Source organism: Paroedura picta, chromosome 8, assembly GCF_049243985.1.
Source record: "Paroedura picta isolate Pp20150507F chromosome 8, Ppicta_v3.0, whole genome shotgun sequence".
Lineage (NCBI taxonomy): Eukaryota > Metazoa > Chordata > Lepidosauria > Squamata > Gekkonidae > Paroedura > Paroedura picta.
Window position 1 is genome coordinate 50,203,205 of NC_135376.1, and position 14,714 is coordinate 50,217,918.

A 14,714-nucleotide genomic window follows, 5' to 3' on the forward strand; every position below is an offset into this window, starting at 1 on the left:
CACATCACTAATGTGAAAAAGCAAGCGTTAAATAGATGGTTGCCACAAATACAATTAAAACTGGCTACCTTAATAAAATATGCGAAAGGTTATCACTGTTCTGCCTGCAGCAATCAGAGGCTTAGGTAGGTTGTTCTCTATAAGTGGAGAACTATAACCCATTATTTCGAGGAGGTGCATAACAGTACAATATTACTTCCACAAGTAATTTCAAACAAACAATCTACTTCAAACTTCTCACAAGATTGCACTTTATGTCTCCTGCAGCCCCAGAACAAAAAGCACAAAGTTCCTTTATAAAATCTTTTGTTCATGAGGGATGTGTGTACTGCATTTATAAAACATAAAAACTGGATAAATATACATACAGAACTTGGCCTGGATCCACATCACAAACAGCTTTTGAAACTTGCCTTCATCTCAAGTGGGTTTTCATATGGTGCAGAGGTCTTTGTTTAAGAAGCAGAAAATCAAATATTTTGGTGAAATACAATGCTGCACATTACTTAGGACCCTGGCCTGAATTCAGGTCATGTCCAGTCTTCCCCAGAAATTTTATTTTACCTGCTCTGAAAGCACGACAAATTCTTTCCCTTTCAAAGCTACATAGTTACAAAATAGTGTAGAAATAACAGGATGTCAGCTGCTTTGTTCTGAACAGCAATTCAAAATAAAGTATTTCCATTTCTAATGAATACGACTAACTAAAGGACATGCTTTTATGTACATTCAAGTGGGTAGCCATGTCAGTCTGACGAAATGAAACAAAGTTGGAGTCCGATTGGCACAGTTAAGACTAACTAAGCTTTATTCAAGGTGTAAGCTTTTGTGTGCAAGCACAATCTTTCCTCCTTATGAATAGTGCTGTCCAAACAAAAGCTTACACCTTGAATAAAGCTTAGTTGGTATTAAAGGTGTCGTTGGACTCATGCCTTTAGGTACATTTTCATGACAGCCAGTTACTGATTATATAAACAGTTAGCCCATTTTTTTTTACATTTTCCAGAGACTATCAGTCCAATGATTCTTAAGCCCAACATTACAGTTACTCCTTTTCTTCAGTATGCAGCAGTAATAATACAATTATCTTACTTTCCATCTACTGATCATTTTGACAGTATTGTCACTTTTGCATCACAACATTTTAAATTCTTTGGGGGAACATAGCCAGGAGGTTTTGAACACTTTATTTTAATAAAAGTTAAACATACAAAATGAAATCAACACAGTCATAAAAATCACCTCCCCTCCTCCTGTTAACAGGAAGAACCTCTCAATGGATGGATTCTAACCTACTAGGTATGGATTTCAGACTCAGGCAAACTGGCAGACATTTTCACCAATTGGTGTATTAACAAATGCTGATGTTACCTGATCACATTTTAGTTCAGAAAACAAATTACAAAAGGGAACTACAACAACATAATATACATGGGGAATGGAGTCCATATTAATGAGCAACACCATTGGATTATTTAGGAAGAGAAATAACTAAAAATTCAGTCTTGTTCATTAACTTAACCCCTTATTTTACAAAAATAATTATCTACACTGTATACAGGGCTATACATTAACTTTTTGCTTTGAACACATTTCAAGATTGAGAGATGACACTACCACCATAAGCAATACATATGACAGAGGGAAGCAACTGTGCCTGCAAGATACAAAAAGGCCAGAAATTTTACGTATGGTTTCCTAAATAAAATCAAAGCCCAGCAATGTTGCTAAAGTTAGACATTATGAGAAACTTGATGCTGCATTTAATTAAGCTGGATAAGTCAAAAATTTTGATTCTGTAGAATGGCAGCAAACTTGCTGGACATTATTAATACCACAAATGCAGCAAAGAACTTAACAGTTCTTCTGTGGAAATAATTACTTCCAAATATATCATTTAACTCTCTCAATACTTAATATTTTAAAAAATGTCAGTCTACTCTGGTAAGAGACAAGAGAAATCTAACTCAGCCCATGGCTAGACTCTGCAGACTTTCGTATCTAAAAAGTTCTGTTCATAAGGAAGAGCAATTGCCCTTACTTTTCCTGCCCTGTGCATTTCTTGTAAATCTGGATTTCGAACAGCATTATTTCTGGCTGAATCACCACTAACAGGAGAGCCTGTGGCCCACAGCATTGCAATTGTGCAATCCATGGAAGTAGATGCAGCCTGTGCTCAATTAGCATTTGACCTTACATTCACACTAGGATGGAATCCAAATCAATCTATTATGGCTGGAGCAAGTCTGAAGAGATAAGCAGCACCCCACATTTGTCCTTGCAGCAAGACGAGAGACTGAAAGCACATCGGCAGGAGCACAAAAGCTGGGACAACTATTTTATTATACAGTGGCCGGTTCTGACAATACCCTCGCTAAATGCCTAACTGAAAACATTCTAGAGATCTGCGAAGGGAATTTCCTAAACAAACATGTGACTTATGTATTATTTATGCTAAGTAAGTTCAGTAACAGGAAGGGGGTCATCTCAACAGCTACTCTTTTACTTAAGGCTTGTACCTGCATAAGCCAAGTGATGGTAACAACCATTTCCACTATGCACCAAAAGTTTACTCTTAGAAAAATATAACAATAAAAAGGTAAATGTAAAGCCCTGCAGAGGTGATGCTTAGCCATTTCCCCCTCCATTACTGGGGCATTAAATGTCTGACATTGTACTTGGATGTATCTTGGTACTGTGTCATGGGTTTGTCTGCAATTCCACATGTCCCAACTCCAACCTTGCCTGTTACACTCTCAGGAGAAGCAAAGATGCTCCGTTTTACCTGTGGAACAAAATAAAAGCATAATTTGTATCCATTTCTAAACATCAAAGTAATAAAAATGCTAGCAAATCACATGAATAGATGAAGCTGCCTTATACTGAGTCAGGACTCTGATCTAAGAAGATCTATATTGTCTATTATCAATGGCAACAGTTCTCCAATGTTTCTCATATCTAATGCTTTAAATCTGAGCTTGTTTCTATTTGTGTAGTGTGGCCAAAGCATCATCCAGGGTGCACCATGAGAAGAAGAGCTGGAACTGAAAAGAGCTGCCTTTCCACAAAAACATGGCTGATGTGGTCCTATCCAGACCAAGATCTCAACATCCAGCAATATCTGCACAAATCCTGCAATCACAAAATTTTAATCTAGGGAATGAACGTAATCAGTTCAACCCAATTTCTATAACACTTTAATAAACACCAATGAGAGGTCCACAGGATCTGACTTGCCGTATGGAACACGGCTAACAGAATATGAACAGATACTGGCAGTTGTGCATACCAGTTGTTTAAATGGGGTGAAATATCTGAATGTGATTGTGGTGCAGCCCATTAACTTTCTTTTCCATCTGTCACAGGAATGTTTGCATTATGCTTTCTGGGACGATGTAATGGAGTTCTTGGACATCTCCCTAGCTGCGATTGAGTGGACTGAAAACTTAGAGATTAGTATTTAAGGGGATTGTCCAATTGGTCTGCATACCTGTTGCATCAACTTGGTTACATATATTATTATATGCTTCCTGTGTATATGCTTCCTCTGCCATACAATAAATAAATAATCTGAGGTGCTGGAGACCGAATTTGGGACCTTCTATATGCACAGTCATTCTGCCACTGGGTTATGGGTCAATAGTGTACATAGATGCGTTTGAAAGTAAAGTGCAGATTTCAACTTAAGACAGTGGTTTTTCATAACAAATCTGAGACTGGAACCAAGGCACCTGCATTCTGACCATGCTACTTGGCAACTTTGTTTCAGCAGAAGAAACACCAACTTAAATTCATGAAAATGGAATCTTCTATTCCACAGTAGAAGAATAAAGGGACATGATAATGGCTTACTATTTGTACAAGAAGTAATCTTGTAGTAGCTTGCTTACCGTAACAGCTCAAGAATCTTTCCCTGAAGACTACATTAAGGACAGCTTTAAGCTACTGATGTATAAGTGTTTTTCATGAGACAGCAGTGAATGCTATAATTCTGTTTCACTAATGCCAGTGCATTCCTCCATCAAAAGAATCCTTTCACCAATGCAAGAACCTCTTGCATCAGCAGAATACTCCTTGTGCTGGAACAATGTAACAGCATCGGTAGAATGGCATAATACTAAGATCAGACTTATTAACTATTTAATACTTAAGTGCTACACAACAAGGACTTAAGTCACACAGGCCGAAGACCTAGGTATCAAAACAAGGCCACTTTTGCCTCTTTAAAATTCTCTGATCTTCAACATGAACCAAACGGGTACTGTGTGCCACCAACTGCAAAGCAGCTGACATGGGAGAGTGGGGAGAATGATAAAAAGTTGGGAAATTCCATGCCTGGTGTCTTCCTATGATGAAGGTAATAGTTCCTAAATTAGTCTCAGAAAACCGTTGCCTCCTGGGCTATTCCTGCTTCAGTGACTTAGTGGACTGGCTTGTTACACTGGGGAAGAAGGAAATGGGTGCCAGGAAAAATATGAGCAGGTGCCATGCTGGGGATGACTGCCTTACTGCCTCTTTGTTAGTATGATGCAGTGAGGGCCAGAAAAATCCTTAAAAGAGATAGATGACAGGCTGACAGCATCACGGGCAAGCAATATTGCTCCAAGCTTTATAGGCATAACCTAGCTTTCCCAAGTTTTCTAAAGGTTAAAAATACTATAAAGGCATTTCACTTTCTGTATTCACCTTGCCTAAAGTATTCCTTGGGGAGATAGCACAGTGATGCTTTTCAGCTGTTTAGCCACTCTACAGTGAGTAAATATATTTGCTAATCCTGCACAAACCTGGCCTTTTTTGTTTTTTGAATAGGCTCTGTTGTTGAACTGCTGCCATTTGACTTTCTGATCCTCTCGCTCCTGCTCCAGTTCTTTGATTCGCTGGGCCTTTTTCAACGCTTTCTTCTTTTTGTACTCTCGCTGTTGAGCAATCATTTCTTTCCTTGAAAAGAGTATAGCAATTAAGTTATTTTTGTACATCATTTCCCTAAAAAAAATTATCTAAGGATCATGATTAAAAGGATAAAAAGGAACTCAGTGCATAAGCAAACATAATGAGGGTATATATTCATACCTCAAATGTGATGGCACTAAGCTGAGCTAATTAATGTTGTGCCAGCAACCCTACATTTACATGTTTATCCACCTGACCTATCCCATTTTTGCATGACCAGCAGCTCTGCAGCAGAATAAAGTAATGTCTTCTTCTGGACAGTTACTTCTATATAACAACTGAGCCAGAAGCCCTGCTTTAACTTCTCTTTTGGCCTCAGAACATGTAGACAAAAGCAAGGATACACCGATTAAGAGAGTCTCACCTTGGGCTAGGTGAATGTAAAGATAAACTCTCAGTACAATGGGGCTTCAGCTGTCCAGGCCCATTTCATTCTCCAACTGTAGAAAGTGTTGTCATTCCTTCTGTAAAGCAATCTGTGCATTGCAAGTTTCAATAAAGCACAGCAATCCTATTTCATGCACTACTAAGAACACAGACTCTTCAGAAATCACTTGACCCTTTGGCTAAACAGAATAAATGTGGGCTAACTCCCCAGGATAAAATAAGCTACTTTGATTGGCTTGGAGTAATCATCCTGGGGGGGGGGGGACAGAGAGTGACTGCCCCCAAGCCAAATTTAAGGAAGATGGTGAACAAGCATTTTAAAAGTTAATGGCATAAAACATAATATGCATATCAATCACTATCCCAACCCACTATTTGCCTGCTACACAATCATTCACAACGGAATCAGCCTTGGGATGATTAAAGCTCTTGCAGATCAAGATGGTGCCCTAAGTTGGGTCTCTTAACAGCTGGGCAGCAAAGGTGAATATTCTAAGTGTGTTCCTAGCAGGAAAAGGTGGAACTGTTTTTTGCATCACCTCATTATCATATCCTACGTGGAATACATTTACTCCTAAGACTGTCCTTGATGTAAACCCACTTGATGTAAACCCACTTTGTGACAGCCTGAATACAGTATTGTCTTAAATGCTGTTATCATACACTGGATACTGAAAAAATGTCATCTACTTACTTGGACATAGGCTTGTTCCCACTGTCTTCTTTTGCTTTCCTTCCTTCTTCCACAGGTTTCAGGTTCAGCAAGGGTGTGACTTCAGCATTGCCATATCCCGAAAAGGTGATTGCAGCTGTACCATTTTCTTCATCTATCTCTTCAATTTCAGCTTCATAACACCTGTAAAGATATCATGGCTGTAAGCATGTGAGTAAAGGTTTAACACTCAACCCTACAAACTTGCAGTTATTAATCTTACGCTTCAGCACATTTCTGCTTTGTTTCAGACCAGTATTTCAAGTCTCTAATCACTAATTGGTAATCTGGTAGTCACATACTGGACAGACAATAAATATGTGGCAACATTAAGATCCAAGGGAGCCCAAATAAAATTTTGCATCTGCAGTAGCAGAAGGAAGAAGAACCAAACATCCCCCTCCTCCCCAATATTTACTAATTTAAAAAGCGTTTCCCCCCTCAGGAAAAATGCAGTTAGCTGAATTTTGAAGATTAATCCTTAGAAAGAGCAGCTTTTAATTCCCACTAATTTTCTCAATGAGTATTGTATTTATTATTATGGTTGTTATACTGCATATATAGAATGGTCTAGAAAGGTCAATAATAAATAAGTACTAAAAAACTAATGTGCCAAAAATGGCACTGTTCTAAGCAGCACCGGAAGAAGAGAAAAATCAGAGTGCTTTCTACAATGCCAATTTAAAAGAAACCAGTAAAATAGATAATGGATATTTTTGGAACAGTTTTACAGTGATGAATATTTGAAGTTATTAGAAATATTATGATGAAATGCATGACCATTCTGGTTGATAACTTAATTCTTACGATAGAATTTAAATATTTATATATTATATGCCTCTATGAGCCAAAATATATACTTTAAAAAAACCCTTTACATTAGTTAGCTCATCAAAGAAACTGTTTTTCCCCAAAAACATTACTCCCCAAAACAAAAGACGTCTGGAGTATCAGTCAGTGTGTATTTACACCAATGATACCTTAACAGAAATCCTAGTGGCTAAGAGGGCCCTGCTATTCTCCCCAAATGCTACCAGGATGGTTATGCTATTGGGGAATATCTCTGGAAGCATAGGCAGCACATGAGGATTACCCTATATCTGCCATGGGATTGGGTTATTTCCTTCCCAATGAGTAAGAAGACTTTGGTGAAGATGTTGAGGCAATCAAGAGCTAGCTTGCTTTCACGCACACATGCAAGCATACCTTGCCGTCCTTCTGGAGGCCAAGGGGAAGAATTGGGATCAGAGATAGCACACCTCACTGGTGTATCACTTCTGGGTCCTGGCCTGTCTTTATAACAGTCAGCCTTTCCATCATCCCTGAGGCAACAACTGGGGAGAAGGGCTGAGCTTATACTCAATGCTCAATGAGGCTGATCCTCCAAAGGTGGTGAGAGTATAAACCAAAGGGAAGAATCTTACCATGGAATTGCATTATTTCATGTAACTTTTAGAGAAGTTTGTTTTCTACACTTACTGTCCATCTTCACTCCATATTGCCATACATCTGTCTCCAACTTTCCAAGTATGAACAGGCAGAGTAGAAGCAGAACTATCAGAACTTGTAAGAGTTTCTGAAGGTTGTGTTGAAAGAAGGTCTTTGGTTAATTCTATAACTTCCTGGACAGTAAAAAAGAACAAATTTTCAGTCAGTGCTGAAGTCTTCCCTACACTCATAAAATGTGACTTTATTATAAATGGTGGCGGATAAACAACGAATTAAATATTTCCTCATAGTTTACAAAACAACCTGCTACAACATTTAGGGACTTCCTTTTTCTTTTAAGTCTATTTCCTATTTCTTTTAAGTCTATTTTAAAAAACAATACTGTCAGGCAAGGACTTATTCATGTGGTCTTTCATGCACCAGTGTCTCATTTAAAGTGTGCTAGCTATGCATGAGCTACTATTACATGTACAGCATCAGCACACCACTGCAACACCCACTTTGGCTTATGAATCTCTAGCATGCTATAGTTGCCCATGAAGCAGTTAAACTATAGTTTAAATATGACACTGGCCACAAGAACATCAGTATTGCCTACTCTGACTGGCAGTAGCCATCCAGCATCTCAGGAAGATGCCTTTCACATCACCTACAAACAGATACTGTTAACTGAATATGCTGAGGGTTAAACATGGGACCTTCTGTAAGCAAAGCAAGTGTTCTTCCACTGAGCCTCAGCCCTGTCCCCCCAAAAGAGTTCTTGTCCGTGTCATACTTAAATTGGGCCTAATCAAGTATACGTCTGTACTAGTCCTGAGTTGGTGCACACAGCACCATATCCCACTTCAAGAAATGCATGGGGGACAAGTACTAACCTTTCAGCAGGAGAGGCCAAGAGAAATCCCTTGCTGGCTTTTTCTACTTTGATTAATTATAAATGTGATTTTATCACAGGGTATGTCTGCATAGATAATGTAAGGAAGTAATGCAACTTTAACGGCTATTAAAAATAAAAGATAGACCACAGAAAGTGGCAAACAACTGCTTTAGTGGAAGGAGACAGACTTGCTGGCGTTCAAATTTCACACTGCCCTTGCTGGAGCAAAGCAGGGATTATTGAACATTTCAAACAGAGTTAATATTAAAAATTAATTTAATGTTTATAAACTGACAATCGCAAGAGGAAAAATACCTCCCTTGTCATTGGTGATGTTCATGATTCAATAAAATCTTGTTCCAATTCCACAAGTACATTTCAGAAAGCTCTCTGTCACGATTAATGTGATTAGCTATTCTATGAAACAACATTCCTCAGCAATTTAATTTTTTGTTTGAGGAAAGATTAACTATAAAATCATGTCAAAGCTCTTTTATACAGAGTGAGAATGAGAGAATGACACTTTTTAAAATTCTCCTCCCATAAATAGCAATCCAATAAATTTCCAACTTATATATAGTGATGATGATTTAGTACAACTGTATTATCTAATGTGACATTCATCTTTTACTCTCCAAAACTGGCACAAAGTACTGAACTTTGTGCAAAAGTTTGATTTTATGTAAGAATATGGCTAAGAAAATATGAGCAGACCTTATCATTAAAATGTTTCACAGAATGAGGTGTAAAGAAGAGATGAAGAATTAGAGCTATTCTTTAGGAATCAGTTTTGAAGGATACTTAATAGGCTGTCAAGCAGCACTAAAAAAATTTTCTTAGGCAATTCCAATTTAATATTTTGTAATTTCTTGAATATAAAGTATACAGACATGCAGATATTCCAACACTGAGAAATAAGCATTTCTACAGATTTAGATTTTTACAGCTAAAGAGTTAACTTTCTGGTGGCATTCCCCATCTCTTTGACAATCTACCCTTCCCCTTCCTGACAAATGTGGCATGCTAGTAGGGGCCAAACATTTGAAATGCCTCTCCAGTAACTTTGTCAAGTGAGGAGTGAGAGAGTGCACAGGTCATCTTCTCTACAGTGTACCAGTTCTCTTCTACTTCAAAGAGCGAGAGGAACAGTGCAATTGCCGCAATGATACCCCAAATACAGAGAGGGGAGAGATCAGGATGTACATCTCCTTTTTTGAAATGGCAAAGTGTTTGCAAATCCCAGAGCAATCTCCTCCCATTTATCTACAGTCTGCAAACTTTTTGTTGTGATCAGTCAAGAAAATATTGCCCTCATTCTAATTCTGCAACTTGAGCAACAGCCTCACTTGCTACATGGTCTCTCACTGGGTGGAACCACTTTATGAAGCAGAGGAAAAGATGGTGTCATCTCAGCACCATTTCAAAGAAACAAAGAGCACCAAGAACTATTTGGGCACCACAGAAATGTTTGATGGCAAGCATTATGTTCAACCCATAGTAATGCTTCCAAGGTTTCTTCCTTGCTAAACAGGAAATACAAACAGTTATATAAATAAAGAAAATGCAAAGAGTTTGCTTCCTACTTCTTACCTGTAAGTCTTTCTTTAGTTTTAGTAAATCTTCATTTTCTCCATTGCCAGTCAAAGCAGCTTCAACTTGTTGGAGTTGAGCTTTATAGCTAGCTAACTGTTTTGCAAGATCTTCTGACATCTGCAAAGGAAAAAATCATTTACAGAACTGAAAGCAACAGAAGAATCTTAACCTCCTAATTACCACAACAGCCAAGTGGGGGGGGGGGGGGGGAAATCAGATACGCTTAAATTTCCACCAATACTATTGGATGCGTTTATTAGTATCTGTCCTTCTGCCCTATTTGACACTTAAAGCGGTTTTCATGAATGTCTACGGAACACTATTATGATGAACAAATAATTATTAAGAACAATTTATCACTCTAGCAGTAGATAATTCTAACATCTAAAAGTTTGGCAAAAAGCTAGATGAAGAGAGTTAGCTGGTATTTATAGAGCAAGTTTGACATCAATATATCAACAAGCTAGCCTCTGATACAGCAGACATATGAATTAAGACTTCACATGAAGACTGAATGGGAAAACTCATATGGAAGAAGTCAAAACTAGCACAACCCACTGTGTCTAAAAACAATCAGCACCAATGCAACCAGTTTAATAAGAACAAGGTTTGACCACTGCTACAAGTTTTAATTCAGATTTTTTAAAAATCTGTGAGTGTTCAAAGTGATTAATAAGTATACAGAGTGCAATTTTATACAGAGTGCAAACACACCAGTAATTAAAACAATAAAACAGGGAACCAAATTTAAAACCCCAGGGAATAAAATATCATTAAAATTTTTGTTCTGAACCAATGTACTTTCACACTTCTCAGCAGGAAGTCCTGTCAAGAAAGCAACATATGCATCCCCTTGGGCAAGGAATCAACAGCCATGCATGCTGCTTGAACTTGACTTTCCCAAGTTTTAAAGGAAACCCCCATTTATAGCATATTGTCAGTAATTTCCTGAGGCTGGTTTATCTGTGTTAACATCACATGAAAACCACTGACAGATAGGAATTGGCCGTTCACAGAATCTCTGAATGCTATCTCATGCCTCCCACCAACCCCTTCTCCTTGCTTGATCCTGGTTTAGCTGTTGGCCAACTGCGTGAGCTAGCATGTAAAACGATGTCTTTCTCCCTAAATTCTCACAATCAGATGCTGATCTTCATTACCTAGTGGTGAGAGAAATAAATACTATGATCCTCCAGAATTCCTTTGCTATAGTCACATTTCCAAACCAGAAGCTTAGAGTAGTAATGACAAGCAAAGCTGCCACAACCAAAATATTCTCTTGTACACAAATATTTAAAACACAGGAATCATTTTTGGTATGTCAATCAGCCACACAGCCATTACCTGGCCTGGGCCAAATCTTCTCTTAACCTTGTTTTCTCATCTGTATATGTATAAGATAATAATTAAATATAAATCTTGAACAGATTGTGTTTAACAATTTTCTACTACAGACTGTCTAGTCTTCTAAAACAAAAATAGAGTCCAATAGCACCTTTAAGGCCAACAAAGATTTATTCAAGGTGTGAGCTTTAAGACTAAATAAAGGAAGAGTGCATGCACTCGAAAGCTCATCCCTTGACTAAATCGTAGTTGGTCTTAAAGGAGCTATTGGACTCTATTTTTGTTGTGCTACTTCAGACCAATACGGCTACCCACTTGAATCTAGTCTTCTAAAAGGTCCTTTCCCTCAGTCTCTGCAAATGTGGAAGCAATGGAAAAATTGGAATGCAAGATGAGGGCATGGGTCCCACACTTTTACAGACCACTACTCAAAGGTAGTTCCTTCAAAAATGTAAAAACCAGCAGTAATCCAAAATCACAGATCATTTACAATACAGCTCAAAACTTAAATAAAAACAGCTACAATAATATTCTGTGCATCAAAAAAGCTGGAAATTTAAATTAAGGAATGTACAATAGTATATAGTAACTAAATTGACTACTGAGAGGATGAAAACATGGATATCTTACCATCCCCATTTCCCCCACAGCATCTAGACTCAATTCTATAGGTCAGGGGTAGTCAACCTGTGGTCCTCCAGATACCCATGAACATCTGGAGGACCACAGGTTGACTATCCCTGCTATGGGTGACAGAAATAAACACTAACAATAACAAACAGCTAGTATATATGTTTCACCCAAACTTTACTGAAATGGTAGAAAATCAGATATTAGAAAACAGTAACTATAGTGTTTGGGTAACATATGATTAAGGTGTTATTGGTAACTAACAGCCAAAATCTGGCTGTTAAATGCCCCAAGTGCTCCACAACATTCATTACATCACCTGATATTACTATTTCTATTTATGAAAGAAAGATGGAGACGCATATGTAATTAGGGCATATGAAACTGAAGAGATATCAAGCAACCTACAAAGATGCAGCCATTAAACCCTGCAATTGTATAGATTTTGAATCAAATGCTCTCTCTTTGATTTTGGACTCTTGCAGATTTGACATAGACACGACTATTTACTTTATATATTCACGTGCAATTTATTTCAAAATACTTATGATGTGAGTTTCAGTTTATTATTAACTAGTAATATAGCCGGCTGTATGAGGAATACAGTGGGCGCTAGGAACTAACTTTTGTGCGTGTCCCCCGGCGGCGGTCCTCTGGGTCGGCGGCTCTTTGAGGGGGCGGCCTGATGCGGTGAGAGGTGCAAAGCACCTCTCGCCGCATCAGGCCGCCGGTCGGGAAGCCCACGGCAACCGTGCTTCGCGCAACTGCCGGGGCCTCCCTGGGGCGTCAGGCCGGGAGGAACTGCGAGCCGCACTGTGCGCGGCTCACAGTTGCTGGGGCTGGGAATCAGAGGGACCAATCGGCAGGTGGTTTGCACCTGCCGATTGGTCCCTCCAATTGTCGGTCCAGAGGAAGGGTCCAATCCGGACCCTTCCTCCTCACGGACACATTCTGCCCCAGAACCCCTTAGCCGGGGGCGGTGTTTAGATAAGTACAGTAAAAGTTTAAGTACAAAGCACAAGTTATTCATGCCATCACTACCATTGTTCCATTTCTGTATAAATGCGAGAATTGTGCAAAATCCAGAGAAACAGGTAAGACAATGTCTAATGTATAAGAATTCGTAAAAGAGCTTGTAAACATTTGCAGCAGGTTAAGCTAGAAAATATTTTGTTAATAGCTAACAACATAAATGCAAAGGAGAGGCAAGTATGTGTTAGGTGCCAGAACAACTGTTCCAACCAGTCACTGACTTCCAAGGTGAAAGGTGAGTTAGTCTCTGCAGGAAAAAAAAAGGTGACTGCTGGCACTTTAAGGATTAATTCATTTTCTGTGCTGTGAGTGGGCGTATGATGAACTGGACTCTAGGCCACGGAAACTGACACCACAATAAATCGGGTGTCCCCAGAGCCTTTTGAGGAGAAATATAAAACTACTTTGTGATGCTTGAGCAAGGAATAAGTTGAACCTTAAAGGACAGAATGATTTGGTGTTTTGCATTGGTTAAAGACAGATAAAAATCTAGGAGACCCACATTCAAATCCCCACTCCGCCATGAAGATCAACTGGGCCAGGTACTCTCTCCCAGCCTTACCTACACCACAAGGTTGGCTGCGGGGACAGCACAGGGCAGGCTGAGCCAGGTACAGCTCCTTGTTACAAGAATGATGGGCCCAAAGACCGCTTGATGCGACTTAACAGGAGTCGTCGTCTGCGAAGAGGCAAGCCCTGGCTGAAACCCCGGAGTAAACAACCATTACAGGGCAGAGTCTCCTGAGTGCGCTGGGCCCTGAGCGGGGACGGACACCCCACTCCCACTCCGGGACGCAGCCGCCCCAAGGCAGCAAAGGGGGGGGGGGAGAGAGAGAGAGAGGCGGCCGGGCCTGCACCGCAGAATGAGGCCTGCAAAGGGAGGGCGCCCCAGGAAGAGCATCATGGGCGAGGGAGGTCCTAGAGAGGCCCGGGCCCAGGGGGCTCGCCACGGCTCAGGCAAGATCTCGCTCCCTTCCCGGGGGCCGAAGTAAAACCAGAGGCCGAGACCCCACCCCCACCCCGGCCTCACCTTGGCCTCGCGCGCAGAGGGTTGGTCTCGCCAGGCCTCGACGAAGATCTCTGCGCGCGCACCTCTCCTTCCGGCTGCTCTTAGCGACAACGCAGAGAACCCGGGCGACGGAAACGAACGCTCGCGAGAAGAACGGGAACAAAAATCATCGTCACATGACCGGCAAGGACTTGCCCAAGAGGTATAGCGTCAACGTGTTGAATGAGACATGTCCGGCTCTCTGGTGCGATCTATGAAATAATTGGAGAAACTACACAAAGGAGTCTGCGTGAGAATGAACAGCAACAGCCAGGGTTAAAATGTCGAGGAAGCAATTGTTTCATTGTTAGGATTTTGGAAACAATCATACTTTCTAAGGGCTGGTTTCCTGGCAGGATTCCTACCCCCCCTTTTTTTATTATTTGACAAAGTCCCTGTGCTGCTTAATGCTTTTCAACGAGTCGCAATTATGGTAAAGGCTTCTTCTAATGAATTTCGACATGCTTGTTAACATTTACCACCCTGCCTTTGTCCTCTAACCCCAAAAAGATAAGAACCAAATAAACTTGGTATTGTGCGCTATTTTTTTTTTTTTTTGGAGGGGGAGATTGGCGTGGGATAATAGTGGTAACAAAGCAAGCGGGATTTAATTTAGCAGGTGGTTACCCTGTCCAAGAGTTGAAGGCGTACCTGATTATCGTCTAGAATGGGTCGCTGTGTTTGTCTGCAGC

The 14,714-nt window shown here is 40.0% G+C and overlaps 1 protein-coding gene across 2 annotated transcripts; it reads right to left on the reverse strand.

Moving 5' to 3' along the window:
* Positions 1-234: 234 nt before the first annotated feature.
* On the reverse strand, positions 235-14,154 carry SMNDC1 (survival motor neuron domain containing 1). Of its 2 annotated transcripts, none has more exons than XM_077349683.1 (6): positions 14,005-14,154; positions 9,966-10,085; positions 7,529-7,671; positions 6,032-6,193; positions 4,785-4,938; positions 235-2,785 (listed from the first exon to the last, which is right to left on the reverse strand). In XM_077349683.1, exons 2-6 carry the CDS (start codon positions 10,083-10,085, stop codon positions 2,648-2,650), a joined length of 717 nt encoding a protein of 238 aa, XP_077205798.1. In that variant the 5' UTR covers positions 14,005-14,154; the 3' UTR covers positions 235-2,647. The 2 variants fall into 2 exon arrangements, with proteins under 2 accessions (XP_077205798.1, XP_077205799.1); XM_077349684.1 differs by lacking the exon at positions 14,005-14,154 and adding an exon at positions 13,537-13,765.
* Positions 14,155-14,714: the final 560 nt, after the last annotated feature.